The 18,143-nt window shown below is 27.8% G+C and overlaps 1 protein-coding gene across 1 annotated transcript; it reads right to left on the bottom strand.

Moving 5' to 3' along the window:
- Positions 1–3,222: 3,222 nt before the first annotated feature.
- Positions 3,223–13,212, bottom strand: BBS1 (Bardet-Biedl syndrome 1). Its single transcript, XM_075307539.1, has 5 exons — positions 12,674–13,212; positions 12,369–12,604; positions 5,207–6,029; positions 3,588–3,859; positions 3,223–3,488 (listed from the first exon to the last, which is right to left on the bottom strand). The coding sequence occupies exons 1-5, from the start codon at positions 13,020–13,022 to the stop codon at positions 3,291–3,293; spliced, it is 1,878 nt and encodes a 625-aa protein (XP_075163654.1). The 5' UTR covers positions 13,023–13,212; the 3' UTR covers positions 3,223–3,290.
- Between the last annotated feature and the right edge of the window lie 4,931 nt (positions 13,213–18,143).

The raw sequence follows: 18,143 nt of genomic DNA, 5'->3' as shown, positions 1-18,143 counted from the left end.
AGGAGGACCTCCTCCCCGACCAAATGTCGAAAGGCGTCAAGCAAATTATAAGCCTAAAGGGGCGGCCTCTCTTCCGTCCAAATATCACAAAATCATGTATCAACTATTACGGTTGACAGAGGTTACGATCTCTCCCCAGTCCTCTGTAAATTTCAAGTAACTCGGTAAAGTTGAATTGTTTCTCTGTATGCACTTAAGAGAAGCGGATGTCTCCCTATGCCCTTTTATTTTTATTAAAAAATCAGGAACCTGATATAAATTTCATAACCTCACCCATTTTTCCGTAAAATTTCAGTCGGGGGAGTTTAGTTTTGTTTTCACTGTACTTTAAAAAAAGTCGGGCAAAGGGGTGGCCCCCCTCCCGGACCAAATATCGAAAAATAATGTAGCGGATTTTTGTCTAGATGCCAACCCCAACATTCAATGAAAATTTCATGCAAATCGCATAATTTTGTTCCAAGTTTCAAAAAGTAAGGCAAGGGGGAGGTCCCCCTCCCCGTCCGCATATGAAATCATACCCCATATTAATTCCATAACCTCACCTCATGTTCTCTTTATATCTCAGATAATTTAGAGAATTTTAGTTTTTTCACTGTACTTTAAAAAAAAAGTCGAACAAAGGGGAGGTCCCCCTCCGCCACCAAATATCGAAATATAAAGTAGCGGATCTTTGTCTAGTTGCCAACCCCAACCTTCAATGAAAATTTCAAGCAAATCGGTCAACTTTGGTCCAATTTGCAAAAAGTCCGACAAAGGGGAGGTCCCCCTCCGCGACCAGGTGTCAAAAAATGAGGTACCCTATTTTCACCACATGAACGTCCCCTATGATCTCTGAAAGTTTCAAGTAAATCGGTTCAGCCGTTTCGGAGCCAACTCGGTTCATACAAACAAATAAACAAACATAGATTGAATTTTATATATATAGATTTTGTCAAATTTTTTTGGTATAGAAAATTTTGTCAAAATTTTATTTCTGTAGAAAATTTTGTCAACATTTTATATCTATAGAAAATTTTGTCAAAATATTATTTTCTTAGAAAAATTTGTCAAAATTCTATTTATAAAGAAAGTTTTGTCAAAATTTTATATCTATAGAATTTTTTGTTTCTATAGAAAATGTTGTCAAAATATTATTTCTAAAGAAAATTTGGTCAAAATGTTATTTTTATATAGTTTCTTGCCAAAATTTTATTTCTATACAAAAATTTGTCAACATATTATTTCTATGAAGAATTTTGTCAAAATTGTATTTCTTTAGAAAGTTTTATCACAATTTTATTTCTATAGAAAATGTTCTCAAAAATTTTATGTGTCCATACAGCTCGAATAATAATTAATTGAAAATTAAGATATCATGCATTTGGACGTTAATCGCTTGTTTCAGTATCAGGCTAACATGAAAAATAAAATTCTATTTCTATTAAAAATTTTGTTAAAATTTTATTTCTGTGAAAAATTTGACAAAATTTTATTTCTATATCAAATTTTATCAAAATTTTATTTCTCTGGAAAAATTTGACAAAATTTTATTTCTATAGAAAATTTTGTCACAGTTTTATTTCTATAGAAAAATTTGACAAAATTTTATTTCTATAGAAAATTTTGTCACAGTTTTATTTCTATAGAAAATTTTGTCAAAATTTTATTTCTATAGAAAAATTTGTCAAAGTTTTATTTCGAAAGAAAATTTTGTCAACATTTTATATCCATAGAATTTGTTGCCAAAATTGTATTTCTATAGAAAATTTTGTCAAAATATTATTTCTAAAGAAAATTTTGTCCAAATATTTTTTTGCCAAAATCTTATTTCTATAGAAAATTTTTTAAATTTTTTATTTTTTTAGAAATTTTTGTCAAAACTTTGTTTCTGTAGAAACTTTTGTCAAAATTTTATTTCTATAGAAAATTTTGTCAAAATTTTATTTCTACAGAAAATGATGTCAACATTTTAGTTCTATAGAAAATTTTGTCAAAATTTTAGTTCTATAGAAAATGTTGCCAAAATTTTATTTCTATAGAAAATGGTGTCAAAATTTTAGTTCTATAGAAAATGTTGTCAAAATTTTAGTTCTATAGAAAATTTTTTTTTAAATTTTATTTTTATAGATTTTTTTTTGTCAAAATTTTATTTCTATAGAAAATTTTGTCAAAATTTTATACCTATAGATTTTTTTGGCAAAATTTTATTTCTATAGAAAATTTTGTCAAAATTTTATTTCTAAAGAAAATTTTGTCAAAATGTTATTTTTTATAGTTTTTTCGCCAAAATTTTATTTCTATAAAAAAAATTTTCAACATTTTATTTCTATAGAAAATTTTTGTCAAAAATTTATTTGTATTTATCTACAGAAAATTTGTAAGCAGATATGAAACTAAACAAGAAAAACTATTTAAAATTGAGGAGTTGACAAACAAAATTTAATTTTCTTTAAAATTCAGTCTAAACGATCTCTTGACAATAATCTTCCAAAAGAATTTTTGTTGAAATTTATTGAAAATTACTTTTTCGCTCAAACGAAAAACCTTTTTTGTACTTTCTCAAAAATTATATTTTCAATTGCTGCCACATACATAGTTAGGAATTATTTTTTTTAGTTTTTTTTTTTAGTTATACATCGTTATCATGTTTTTTTAAGTTTGTCCTTAATGTAAAGGGTTTTCCAACAAGAGAAAATTATAATTATTTGATATAAATGATTAAGTGTGTATTTCATAATAATGAGGAAGGTATGGCGTTAATAATGAAAAGTAATATCAGCTAAAATAATATCAGCCACTGGACTATAATTAGAGGACCATATTTTTTTTATGAAATTTTAACGCTCTGGGCTGCAGCTTCAGTATCCTCTATTGAGCTTAATATTTTTTTTTAATGAAATTTTAACGCTCTGGGCTGAAGCTTCAGTATCCTCTATTGAGCTTAAGCGGCGACGTACATGAATTTATTTCTTTACATCAATACTTTTAGTTTTTCCACAAATTTTAGTATTGTCATCCGCAAAAGGGTTTTATCAGGGCTTTATGAAGGTTAAGTGGCAGCCCGATAAGTTCCAGGCTCACTTAGACTATACAGTCTATTGTGATAGGTTAGATTAGGTTACGTGGCGAATTGTGAATGTTTTTGCGAAAATTTCACCATTGTCATAATTTCAATGCATCGTTTCTATTCGTCAAATCTCAAAGAATAAAGCCTTCAAAAGTGGCAAATACCAAACTACTGGGTGATTCAAAACAACATTTCTTATTGGAACACCCTTTAGTTAATTTCAGTTAGCGCCTTACTATATGCTTTAGAAATTTGCTTCAGATTGCGGCATAGCTATCACAGCTGCTATCAGTGGTTTTGTTTGTTGGGTTTTCGTTATCATCACGCGTATATGAGAATTATCTGGGGTCAATGTGTGCGGTGGTAATTTATCATTGGGATCCAAAACAGCTACAATTTCGAAATCAATTTTTAGAGGGACTCCCGGTAAAATACTGGGTAGCTACAATAAAAACAAAATTAGTTGGAATTTATATCGCATTGGTTGACTAAAAAACAAAACAAGACATCCACATCCCTCCCCATTCAATCTTTGTCATACCTTAGCAATAGATTTTTGAATCGTATAATGTCTGCGGTCAGCATGCAAAAGAACCATTAAATTTGAAGCCATCTTATAGGTGGATAAATTCTGTATGGTCGAATACAAACGAAACACGGGACCTACACCGCATACTTCAGCCGATACCTTGACAGGGGCATGAGTAATATCACCAGAAATAGTACGTTCCGAGGAATTTAAGGCATCAACTGTGGCTCTAGCAGCAGTATGTCTAAGACGCCATAGCTCTACCTGGAAACTGCCATAGGTTGCTGCAATAAAGAGGTGGTTAATAAAAATACATTTCATCCGCGTGGATGACTATGTCCAAGAAAGTAGAATTGCCATTTTCGAATTTCGACAATTTGAAAGTTATGCCTGATTGAGCTAGGTTTGTGCCGATTTGTGCTGCAATTTGTTTTTTTTAAATTTTATCAAATAGCCGAGATATTTGGAAAAAACATTTTTCAACAAAATTTTTGCCAGAATCGCCATTTTGACAGTTGTGCTAGCCGAGTACATTATTGTGCCGTTTAAATAAATAAAGTTGATTCAAACGGCACAAATGAGTACTAACCTAGAAAAAATTGGCACAACATTCAGTTTTCTGAAATCCAAAAAATTTAAATTTTGACTATTTTCAATCATAAATTGGCATTTTTTAAAAAATGTTTTTGCGAATATCTCCAAAACGGTTTGAGATAGAAAGTTGATTCAAACGGCACAAATGAGTACTAACCTAGCACAAATTGGCACAATATTCAGTTTTTTGAAATTCGAAAATTTTAAATTTTGACTATTTTCGCATAAATTGGCATTTTTTAAAAAAAGTTTTTGCGAATATCTCCAAAACGGTTTGTGATAGAAAGTTGATTCAAACGGCACAAATGAGTACTAACCTAGCACAAATTGGCACAACATTCAGTTTTTTGAAATTCGAAAATTTTAAATTTTGACTATTTTCGCATAAATTGGCATTTTTTAAAAAAAGTTTTTGCGAATATCTCCAAAACGGCTTGAGATAGAAAGTTGATTCAAACGGCACAAATGAGTACTAACCAAGCACAAATTGGCACAATATTCAGTTTTTTGAAATTCGAAAATTTTAAATTTTGACTATTTTCACATAAATTGGCATTTTTTAAAAAAAGTTTTTGCGAATATCTCCAAAACGGTTTGAGATAGAAAGTTGATTCAAACGGCACAAAAGAGTACTAACCTAGCACAAATTGGCACAACATTCAGTTTTTTGAAATTCGAAAATTTTAAATTTTGACCATTTTCAATCATAAATTGGCATTTTTTAAAAAAAAGTTTTTGCGAATATCTCCAAAACGGTTTGAGATAGAAAGTTGATTCAAAAGGCACAAATGAGTACTAATCCAGCACAAATTGGCACAACATTCAGTTTTGTGAAATTCGAAAATTTTAAAATGGCGATTCTGGCAAAAATTTTGTTGAAAAATGTTTTTTCCAAATATCTCGGCTATTTGATAAAGTTTAAAAAAACAAATTGCAGCACAAATCGGCACAAACCTAGCACAATCCAGCGCAACTTTCAAATTTTCGGAATTCGAAAATGGCAATTCTACTTTCTTGGACATTGGATGACTTCCTACCTTTGGCGTTTTGTTTTTCCCTTGCCACCTGCTCTACGAAAATGGAACTCTTCTTAGGTTTCTCCAAAACCGAAGCACTAACCAAATCGCTAACACTCAATAAACTACGACCCGACAGATTTTGATTGGGCTCAAACGATGCGGTTCTTTTGAGAATTTTTATAACTAAATCTCCCTCCAGTGTGGTAAGGCATAGAACATGTTCCTCTAAACCCAAATAGCCGAATACCATAGATGTTACGGTACCCTCAATTTTAAATTCATCCACCAAAAATTTCTGCATATAAAATTGCACCAGTCCCCCTTCTAGGGCCACGCAAATAAGTGTTAGTCCCAAATGGCTAAGATTTATCATGGTCATACATATGGGCTGTTCCCCCAAAGGGACCATATACAATTGTTTACCCTTCTTGGAGTAGCATACTAGTTTCTTATCCATCGATGATGCCACAATTGTTTGATCGATGGGTAGCAGAACTAAACCCGTCAGAGGATGGGAAAGCTTAAATATTTCCTGACCTTCAGGTGCAGATTTTCGTAGTAAATAAACGGAGCCATATCGTGTTGCAATGGCTATACAAAAGTCGGTTTCAAAACATCCATTCACCGCCAACATACTGGGAGTAATATCTGGACAAGCCATAGCTCTATATAGAACACTAAAACTTTGGGGTTCCACAATAATGATCTCTCCATTATCAGTGGCTATGACCAGGTACGAGGGCGGCAGATAATCAGCACTGGATACACGAGCTAAACATTTAAGGGCCACCGCATTGGAATAACGGATAAGAGATCCTCCAGCTTGTTCACGCACAAAGTCCTAAAAAGATGTAAGGAAAAAGGGAATTTCAGGCTGTCACTAAAAAAAATGTTTATGAAACGTATCTAACGACAAAATTTCTATGCCATTTGATCTATCCTCAAAATTTCTATAAAATATTGTCAAAGACAAAATGTTTATGAAATTTTATCTAATGAAAACATTTCTATGAAGTTGTATCTAAGACTAAAAATCTATGAAATTTTATTTTATGAGAAAATTTCTATGAAATGTTATCTAATAAGAAAATTATAATAAAATTTTATCTAAAAAGAAAATATCTACGAAGTTTTATATAAAGACAACATTTCTATAAAATTCTTAACTAAAGCCTAAATTTCTATTAAATTTTATCTACAGACAAAATTTTTATGAAATTTTATTTAATGAGAAAATTTCTATGAAATTTTATCTAAAGCCAAAATTTCTATAACAGTTTATCTAAAGACAAAATTTCTATGAAATTGTATCTAAAGACAAAATTTCTATGAAATTGTATCTAAAGACAAAATTTCTATGAAATTTTATCTAAAGACAAAATTTCCATGAAATTTTATCTAACCACAAAAATTCTACCAAAAGACATAATTACTATGAAATTTTATCTAAATACAAAATGTCTATGAAATTTTATCTAAATATAAAATTTCTATGCAATTTTATCTAAATACAAATTTCTCTGAAATTTTATCTAAAGACAAAATTTCAATGAATGTTTATTCAATGAGAATATTTTTATGAAAATTTATCTAAAGGCAAAATTTCTATGAAATTTTTAACTAAAGCCAAAATTTCTATGAAATTGTATTTAATGACAAAGTTTATCTAAAGACAAAATTTCTATGAGAAATGAGAAAAATTTCTATAAAGTTGTACCTATGAAATTTTATCTAAAGACAATTTTCTATGAAATTTTATCTGATGAGAAAATTATTATGAAATTCTATCTAAAAAGAAAATTTCTATGAAATTTGATCAAAAAACACAATCTCGATTAAATTGTATCTAAACACAATATTTCTATGAAATTTTATCTACAGACAAAATGTTTATTAAATTTTATGTAAGGAAAAAATTTCTATGAAGTTGTATCTAAGACTAAAAATCTATGAAATTTTATTTTATTTTATTTCTGTGAAATGTTATCTATTTAATAAGAAAATTATTATGAAATTTTATCTAAAAAAAATTTCTACGAAGTTTTATATAAAGAAAACATTTGTATAAAATTTTTAACTAAAGCCTAAATTTCTATTAAATTTTATCTACCGACAAAATTTTTCTGAAATTTTATCTAATGAGAAATTTTCTATGAAATTTTATCTAATTACAAAATTTCTAGACAGTTTATCTAATGACAAAATTTCTATAAAATTTTATCTAACCACAAAAATTCTATCTAAAGACATATTTTTATGAAATGTTATCCAAAGACAAATTTTCTATGAAATTTTATCTAAATACAACATGTCTATGAGGATTTATCTAAATACAAAATTTCTATGCAATTTTATCTAAAGACAAAATTTCTATGAAAGTGTTTTTAATGACAAAGTTTATCTAAAGACAAAAAATTCTATGAGAAATGAGAAAAATTTCTATAAAGTTGTACCTACGATAAAAGTTCTATGAAATTTTATCTAAAGAAAATTTTCTATGAAATTTTATCTAATGAGAAAATTATTATGAAATTCTATCTAAAAAGAAAATTTCTATGAAATTTTATCTAAAAACACAATTTCTATTAAATTTTATCTAAAGACAATATTTCTATGAACTTTTATCTAAAGACAATATTTCTACAATTTAATTCTGTCTAAGGAAAAAATTAACGAAATTTTTAACTAAAGACAAAATTTCTATGAAATTTTATCTAAAGACAATATTCTATGAAATTTTATCTAAAGACAATATTACTATAATGTGTAAGCTAAAAACAAAATTTCTATGAAATTTTATATAAAGACACAATTTCTGTGAAATATTATCTAAACGGAACATTGCTATGAAATTTTATTTAATGAGAAAATTTCTATAAAATTTAGTCTAAAGACAAAATTTTGTATTAAATTTTATCTAATGAGACAATTTCTATGAAATTATATCTAAGGACAAAAATGCTATTAAATTTTTTATAAAGGCAAAATTTCTCTGAAATTTTATCTAAAGACAATATTTCTATGAAATTTTATCTAAAGGCAATATTTCTATGAAATTTTATCTACAGAGAAAAGTTTTATAATTTTTTTCTATGAACTCTTATCTTCACTTCACCTCATTACTATCTAAAGACAAAATTTATATGAAATTTTTTTAAAGAGAAAACTTCTATAAAATTTTATCTAACGACAAAATTTCTATAAAATTTTATCTAAAAACTAAATTTCTTTCAAATGTTATATGCAAACAAAGTTTCTATGAAATTTTATCTAATAAGAAAATGTCTATGAAAATTTATCTAAAGACAAAATTTCTTTGAAATTTTATCTAAGGACAAAATTTCTATGAAATTTTATCTAAAGACAAAATTTCTATGAAATTTTATCTAAAGACAAAATTTCTTTGAAATTTTATCTAAAGACAAAATTTCTATGAAATTTTTCTAAAGATAAAATTTCTATGAAATTTTATCTAAAGACAAAATTTCTATGAAATTTTATCTAAAGACAAAATTTCTTTGAAATTTTATCTAAAGACAAAATTTCTATGAAATTTTTCTAAAGACAAAATTTCTATGAAATTTTATCTAAAGACGAAATTTCTATGAAATTTTATCTAAAGACAAAATTTCTTTGAAATTTTATCTAAAGACAAAATTTCTATGAAATTTTTCTAAAGACAAAATTTCTATGAAATTTTATCTAAAGACAAAATTTCTATGAAATTTTATCTAAAGACAAAATTTCTTTGAAATTTTATCTAAAGACAAAATTTCTATGATATTTTATCTAAAGACAAAATTTCTATGAAATTGTATTTAAAGTCTATATTTGTATGATATTTCATATAAAGTCAATATTTCTATGAAAATTTATCTAAAGACAAAATTTCTATGAAATTTCATCTAAAGACAAAATTTCTATGAAATTTTATCTAAAGACAAAATTTCTATGATATTTTATCTAAAGACAAAGTTTCTATGAAATTGTATTTAAAGTCTATATTTTTATGAAATTGTATTTAAAGTCTATATTTCTATAATATTTAATATAAAGTCAATATTTCTATGAAAATTTATCTAAAGACAAAATTTCTATGAAATTTTATCTAAAGACAAAATTTCTATGAAATTTTATCTAAAGACAAAATTTCTATGAAATTTTTCTAAAGACAAAATTTCAATGAAATTTTATCTAAAGACAAAATTTCTATGAAATTTTATCTAAAGACAAAATTTCTATGATATTTTATCTAAAGACAAAGTTTCTATGAAATTGTATTTAAAGTCTATATTTTTATGAAATTGTATTTAAAGTCTATATTTCTATGATATTTCATATAAAGTCAATATTTCTATGAAAATTTATCTAAAGACAAAATTTCTATGAAATTTTATCTAAAGACAAAATTTCTATGAAATTTTATCTAAAGACAAAATTTCTATGAAATTTTCCTAAAGACAAAATTTCAATGAAATTTTATCTAAAGACAAAATTTCTATGAAATTTTATCTAAAGACAAAATTTCTATGAAATTTTATCTAAAGACAAAATTTCTATGAAATTTTATCTAAAGACAAAATTTCTATGAAATTTTTCTAAAGACAAAATTTCAATGAAATTTTATCTAAAGACAAAATTTCAATGAAATTTTATCTAAAGACAAAATTTCTATGATATTTTATCTAAAGACAAAGTTTCTATGAAATTGTATTTAAAGTCTATATTTTTATGAAATTGTATTTAAAGTCTATATTTCTATAATATTTAATATAAAGTCAATATTTCTATGAAAATTTATCTAAAGACAAAATTTTTATGAAATTTTATCTAAAGACAAAATTTCTATGAAATTTTTTTAAAGACAAAATTTCAATGAAATTTTATCTAAAGACAAAATTTCTATGAAATTTTATCTAAAGACAAAATTTCTATGATATTTTATCTAAAGACAAAGTTTCTATGAAATTGTATTTAAAGTCTATATTTTTATGAAATTGTATTTAAAGTCTATATTTCTATGATATTTCATATAAAGTCAATATTTCTGTGAAAATTTATGTAAAGACAAAATTTCTATGAAATTTTATCTAAAGACAAAATTTCTTTGAAATTTTATCTAAAGACAAAATTTCTATGAAATTTTATCTAAAGACAAAATTTCTATGAAATTTTATCTAAAGACAAAATTTCTATGAAATTTTATCTAAAGACAAAATTTCTACGAAATTTTATCTAAAGACAAAATTTCTATGAAATTTTTCTAAAGACAAAATTTCTATGAAATTTTATCTAAAGACAAAATTTCTATGAAATTTTATCTAAAGACAAAATTTCTTTGAAATTTTATCTAAAGACAAAATTTCTATGAAATTTTTCTAAAGACAAAATTTCTATGAGATTTTATCTAAAGACGAAATTTCTATGAAATTTTATCTAAAGACAAAATTTCTTTGAAATTTTATCTAAAGACAAAATTTCTATGAAATTTTTCTAAAGACAAAATTTCTATGAAATTTTATCTAAAGACAAAATTTCTATGAAATTTTATCTAAAGACAAAATTTCTTTGAAATTTTATCTAAAGACAAAATTTCTATGAAATTTTTCTAAAGACAAAATTTCTATGAAATTGTATTTAAAGTCTATATTTCTATAATATTTCATATAAAGTCAATATTTCTATGAAAATTTATCTAAAGGCAAAATTTCTATGAAATTTTATCTAAAGACAAAATTTCTATGAAATTTTATCTAAAGACAAAATTTCTATGAAATTTTTCTAAAGACAAAATTTCTATGAAATTTTATCTAAAGACAAAATTTCTATGAAATTTTATCTAAAGACAAAAATTCTATGAAATTTTATCTAAAGACAAAATTTCTATGATATTTTATCTAAAGGAAAAATTTCTATGAAATTGTATTTAAAGTCTATATTTCTATGATATTTCATATAAAGTCAATATTTCTATGAAAATTTATCTAAAGACAAAATTTCTATGAAATTTCATCTAAAGACAAAATTTCTATGAAATTTTATCTAAAGACAAAATTTCTATGAAATTTTATCTAAAGACAAAATTTCTATGATATTTTATCTAAAGACAAAGTTTCTATGAAATTGTATTTAAAGTCTATATTTTTATGAAATTGTATTTAAAGTCTATATTTCTATGATATTTCATATAAAGTCAATATTTCTATGAAAATTTATCTAAAGACAAAATTTCTATGAAATTTCATCTAAAGACAAAATTTCTATGAAATTTTATCTAAAGACAAAATTTCTATGATATTTTATCTAAAGACAAAGTTTCTATGAAATTGTATTTAAAGTCTATATTTTTATGAATTTGTATTTAAAGTCTATATTTCTATGATATTTCATATAAAGTCAATATTTCTATGAAAATTTATCTAAAGACAAAATTTCTATGAAATTTTATCTAAAGACAAAATTTCTATGAAATTTTTCTAAAGACAAAATTTCAATGAAATTTTATCTAAAGACAAAATTTCTATGAAATTTTATCTAAAGACAAAATTTCTATGAAATTTTATCTAAAGTCTATATTTTTATGAAATTGTATTTAAAGTCTATATTTCTATGAAAATTTATCTAAAGACAAAATTTCTATGAAATTTTTCTAAAGACAAAATTTCTATGAAATTTTATCTAAAGACAAAATTTCTATGAAATTTTATCTAAAGACAAAAATTCTATGAAATTTTATCTAAAGACAAAATTTCTATGATATTTTATCTAAAGGAAAAATTTCTATGATATTTTATATAAAGGAAAAATTTCTATGAAATTGTATTTAAAGTCTATATTTCTATGATATTTCATATATAGTCAATATTTCTATGAAAATTTATCTTAAGAAAAAATTTCTATGAAATTTTATCTACAGAGGAACGTTTTATAATTTTTTTCTTTGACAAAATTTCTATTAAAATTCTATCTAAAGACTTCATTTATATCTATTTCTATCAAAAAACAAAACTTATATGAAATTTTGTTTCTATGAAATGTTATCTATAGATAAAAATTCTATGAAATTGTATCTAAAGCCGAACTTCTATGAAATTTTATGAAAAATTAAAATTACTATGAAATTTTATCTAAAAACAAAAATGTTATAAATCATCTAGAAACAAAAGCTATTTCAACTTACATTTCTTTCCTGAGGCAACAGATTCAATAGATGTTGCGATTTCCTTGTCAATTTGGGTCTTTCAATTCCTTTTAGCAACTCGATGAGAGATTCCTGCTCTTCAGGGCTTACCAAATTTAATTTACGCCAAATTTCTCTTTCCTCATCTAGTACCTCTAATTCGGGTAGAGTATATTTGAAGTAAGGTTTCATATGACGATAGAATAGAATGGATTCGGCTATGGCCACAGCGACAACTTAAATAAGCAAAACAAACATAGACTTATTAATTGTTTCTCAAATAAACACATAGATGGTCTTCATACTTGGTGTCTTTGGTTCCGAATCATCGATATACAAACTAACAATAGCTGATGGTATACCCTTTAATTCATGTTGCGATTCCAATTCTATGCCTCGAAAAACTTTCAATGAGGCCTTAGGGGGTTCCTCGTCAATTTCTATATCCGTGGCTATGAGGCGTACATAATTATCCGATTTGATGTCACTAACTGTCATACACGATGGCAGAGTGTTCAACTTGGGTTGATCTGAATCCACAATGACCTGGAGCCAATTTCCAGGAGAAACCATTTTTTTCGGTAAATGATTTTTGCTAAATGATATTTGTTTTCTTTTTTTTGTTTTTTGTAAAAGCACTTCCGCCTTATTCATTGGCTAGATATGTGTGAAAATATTTTTGTTTCCTTGGTAACGACACAGGGGTATATTTAGCGGCATAACGGCAGCTGATATAATTGTTTTCATTTTAACAGAACTCTTCCTCTCAACAGTACTCTGTACATTGCATGCATACAACCAAACCACACAGTTCAAGCGATTGAATTAAACAGAGAGAATTATGGCCAAGCATACGACAAACGAAGAACAGGGTTGTTAGTTTTCGACTTCCTTAAAGGTTATATTTGGGGGAAGGTAATGTTTCAAGGTAGTTGGAAATAAATTTAGAATTTGAATAATCGTTATTGTTGTTTTTGATTTCAGCTTAAAACCATGCATTGACTAAACTACAAGTGTAGCTTAACCAACAGGGGAAAAGTATGCTTGTTAAATTTATTTGGGCAAAGCCCTATAGACTGCAAGATGGTTGGATGTACACCTGTTTCGGAATTACCACATTCATTGTTTAGGCAGTAGCCGACTATCAAACCTTTTTTTGGAAGGTTCAAAGTGTAGTTCACTTTGGGTTGTGTGAATTACCTGAATTTATTCTGATAATTGGTTGATAGTTTTGCTGCAAGTAGAGAATGCTGATGAGGAATGTGGTAATTCCGAACAGCTGTACATCCAACCATCTTGCAGTCTATAGGGCTTTGCCCAAATAAATTTGACAAGCATACTTTTCCTCTGTTGGTTAAGCTACACTTGTAGTTTAGTCAATGCATGGTTTTAAGCTTAAAGTATTGGCATTATCTGCAAAGTATTGGGTGAGGGTTATAGGGCTGTAATTGGGGTGTTTTATGATTTGTCAAAGGCCTTCGATCTTATAATTAAATTTTGAGTCGATTTAGCGATCTCCATCTGTCTGCCTGTACCTTACACTTTCCAGCACAATATTCACATAATATGGGTGCCTGGACACAGGAGCATTACGGGGAACTGCGAAGCAGATGAGCTAGCAAGGCTAGGAACTACCTTACATATTCCAGGGGAACTAGAATCTGTTGGTGTGCCTCTGGCTACCTGCAAGCTCTTACTGCGTAAGAAGGCTGTCATGATGGCAAATGTTCGATGGGAGAATTGTAAGGGTTGTAACGACCAGAGAATGAAGCCGCCGAGTCGCGCCGCCGATTTTAGCCGTCGCCGACCCGTTTTTAGCAGTCGACGCCGCCGCCGAATATGTCGACTCATCTCGACTCAAATTTAGCCGCCAATTAATCTAAAATATTGGTTTATACTTGATTTATTTTGTTTATTGTTCGATCTTTTTCAGTTTAAATCAGAAAAATTTAATAATATTTGATATAGTTCTTGCCAAAATTTTAAACTTTCCACCTTCAATGAATTATAATCAAGTTGCTATAATAGTTTTACAAAAATTTAGCTCAAAAAGTTTGAATGAAATGTAAATTTGATTGTAGGATTGGTTGTACAACTAATATCATTACAATTCGGAAAACTTCAAATTGATTTTATAATAGATAATTTTGCGCCGCCGAATAGATAATTTTTTATCGGCTTAGCTGTCAAGCCGCCGCCGCCGGAGGCAAATATTTAGTGTCAGCCGCCGCCGACAAAAATGGGTCGGCTTCATTCTCTGGTAACGACACCAAGCAAATATGGCCCCATTTAAACTCAAACCGCACACTAGATATGCTAGTGTTCTCGAGACGCCAGATATCACTCCTGATATCTGCTATAACGGGTCGCTGCCTGATAGGCGATTTTGCAAAAACTATTGGTGCGAAGTATAATGACTATTGTATGAGCTGTCATGATGCGGAGGAAAAGGAATCAATAAAACACCTCTTGTGTGAGTGTCCTGCATTTTGTGTAAGGCGTAAGCAAATTTTAGGGGCATATAGATCTGAAGCTATAGCTAGCGGACCTGGAAAACGTTAACTTAAGCAGTCTGCTAATGTTTTTGGAACAATCTGGTTGGTTCAACAGAAGAAAATAATCGAGAAGGTTCAACGGTTAAAACTAGAAGTGCCCATATGTAATAGGTACTTTTACTTAATGTGGTATCACAATGGACTGAATAGTCTAAGTGAGCCTGAATCTTAATCGGGCTGCCACTTTAACCTAACCTAACCTACACTTTCCTACAATGGATTTTACTAGTATGATCTAACACGAAAATTAAACTGTTTAAAGTTTTTGAATATATAGAAAATTTTCACAAAATTTTATTTTCTTTAGAAAATTTGATCAAACTTTTTACTTCTACAGAAAATTTTCTCAAAATTTTATTTCTACGGAAAATTTTATTTCTATAAAAAATTGTGTCAAAATTTTATTACTATAGAAAATTTTGTCAAAATTTTATATAGATAAAAAATTTTCACCAAATTTTATTTCTATGGAACACTTTGTCAAAATTTTATTTCTATAGAAAATTTTGTCAAAGTCTTATTTGCTATAGATTATTTTGTCAAAGTTCTATTTGCTATAGAAAATTTTGTCATAATTTTATTTGCTATAGAAAAATTTCTCAAAATTTTATTTCTAAAGAAAACTTTGTCAAAATTTTACTTCACAGAAAATTTTCTCAAAATTTTATTTCTACGGAAAATTTTATTTCTATAAAAAATTGTGTCAAAATTTTATTACTATAGAAAATTTTGTCAAAATTTTATATAGATAAAAATTTTTCGCCAAATTTTATTTCTATGGAACACTTTGTCAAAATTTTATTTCTATAGAAAATGTTATCAAAATTTTATTTCTGTAGAAAATTTTGTCAAAGTCTTATTTGCTATAGATAATTTTGTCAAAGTTCTATTTGCTATAGAAAATTTTGTCATAATTTTATTTGCTATATAAAATTTTCTCAAAATTTTATTTCTAAAGAAAACTTTGTCAAAATTTTACTTCACAGAAAATTTTCTCAAAATTTTATTTCTATAAAAAGTTTCCTCAAAATTTTTACCTCTGCAGAAATTTTTCTCAAAATTTTATTTCTACGGAAAATTTTATTTTTACAGAAAATTTTGTCAAAATTTTATTTCTATAGAAAATTTTGTCAAAATTTTATTTCCATAAAAATTTTCCACCAAATTTTATTTCTATAGAAAATTCTGTCAAAATTTTATTTCTATAAAAAATTTTATCAAAATTTCATTTGCTATAGAAAATTTTGTCAAGATTTTATTTCTGTGGAAAATTTTGTCAAAGTTTTATTATACCCTGCCCCACACTGTGGAACAGGGTATTATAAGTTAGTGCATATGTTTGCAACACCCAGAAGGAGACGAGATAGACACATGGTGTCTTTGGCAAAAATGCTCAGGGTGGGCTCCTAAGTCGATATAGCAATGTCCGTCTGTCCGTGAACACATTTTTGTAATGAAAGTCTAGGTAGCAGTTTTAGTCCAATCGACTTCAAATTTGCCACAAGTATGTGTTTTGCCTCAGAATAGAACCCTATTGATTTTGGAAGAAATCGGTTCAGATTTAGATATAGCTCCCATATTTATATTTCGCCCGATATCGACTTATATGGCCCCAGAAGCCAGAGTTTTACCCTAATTTGCTTAAAATTTTGCGCAAGAAGAACAATTAGTACTATAGTCAAGTGTGCCAAATTTTATTGAAATCGGTTCAGATTTAGATATAGCTCTTTCGCCCGATATGGACTAATACGGTCCCAGAAGCCAGAGTTTTAAACCAATTTGGTTGAAATTTTGCACTAGGAGTACAATTAGTAGTGTAGTCAAGTGTGCCAAATTTTATTGAAATCGGTTTAGATTTAGATATAGCTCCCATATATATCGTTCGCCCGATTTACACTCATATGACCACAGTGGCCTATCTTTTACTCCGATTTAATTGAAATTTTGCACAGGGAGTAGAATTAGCATTGTTGCTATGCGTGCCAAATTTGGTTGAAATCGGTTCAGATTTAGATATAGCTCCCATATATAGCTTTCGCCCGATTTACACTCATATGACCACAGAGGCCAATTTTTTGCTCCGATTTAGTTGAAATTTTGCACATGGAGTAGGATTTGCATTGTAGCTATGCGTGCCAAATTTGGTTGAAATCGGTTCAGATTTAGATATAGCTCCCATATATATCGTTCGCCCTATTTACACTCATATGACCACAGTGGCCTATCTTTTACTCCGATTTAATTGAAATTTTGCACAGGGAGTAGAATTAGTATTGTAGCTATGCGTGCCAAATTTGGTTGAAATCGGTTCAGATTTAGATATAGCTCCCATATATAGCTTTCGCCCGATTTACACTCATATGACCACAGAGGCCAATTTTTTGCTCCGATTTAGTTGAAATTTTGCACAGGGAGTAGAATTAGCATTGTAGCTATGCGTGCCAAATTTGGTTGAAATCGGTTCAGAATTAGATATAGCTCCCACATATATGTTTTTCTGATTTCGACAAAAATGGTCAAAATACCAACATTTTCCTTGTTAAATCGCCACTGCTTACTCGAAAAGTTGTAGAAATGACTCTAATTTTCCTAAACTTCTAATAGATATATATATCGAGCGATAAATCATAAATAAACTTTTGCGAAGTTTCCTTAAAATTGCTTCAGATTTAAATGTTTCCCACATTGTGTTCCAACCCAGTGCATTAGCCGACTTAAATTTTGAGTCTACAGATTTTGTAGAAGTCTATCAAATTCTGTCCAGATCGAGTGATATTTAAATGTATGTATTTGGGACAAACCACAAGTAATTACACAATTTTATGTACACTTTTACTAAAGTGAAAATAACCATTCCTAGAGTACACTTTCATTTATTCCAATCAGTCAGCAAGATTCGCCACAGCAGCCAAATACACGCCCATCTATGGCTATTACTATGGATAATTAACATATTTCCACCATCGTCGACAACAACATCCGAGTCGGAGTCGCAGAGAGAAACAAAAAATCGTGGAGAAAAAAATCTCCACAGCATGCTATAGCAGCATCTCACCAATGCTCCTCTATAGAATAGATTTAGATTCAAAATTCAATGGCAATTTTGCAAGTGGTGATTGGTGATTATGTTGTGTACCTAGCTACTTGTAGATTGCCTTTTCGGTTTCACTAGAAATTGCCTTATAGCCACAAACGCAAGTGAATTCCGGTTTAGTGAAAG

The sequence above is a fragment of the Haematobia irritans genome, chromosome 4, assembly GCF_050003625.1.
Source record: "Haematobia irritans isolate KBUSLIRL chromosome 4, ASM5000362v1, whole genome shotgun sequence".
Lineage (NCBI taxonomy): Eukaryota > Metazoa > Arthropoda > Insecta > Diptera > Muscidae > Haematobia > Haematobia irritans.
Note: the sequence above shows the minus strand (reverse complement) of the source record. Positions and strands in the feature narration are given on the sequence as shown.

What these genes read in the sequence shown, in the direction of transcription:
- BBS1 (XM_075307539.1), bottom strand. Translation starts at nt 13,022, where the DNA reads ATGAATAAGGCGGAAGTGCTTTTACAAAAAACAAAAAAAAGAAAACAA. An exon ending in GGAAAAACAAAACGCCAAAG is followed by an intron (nt 3,860 to 5,206) that starts GTAGGAAGTCAT and finishes TCTTTATTGCAG; the next exon opens with CAACCTATGGCAGTTTCCAG. An exon ending in TTCAAAAATCTATTGCTAAG is followed by an intron (nt 3,489 to 3,587) that starts GTATGACAAAGA and finishes TTTTTATTGTAG; the next exon opens with CTACCCAGTATTTTACCGGG.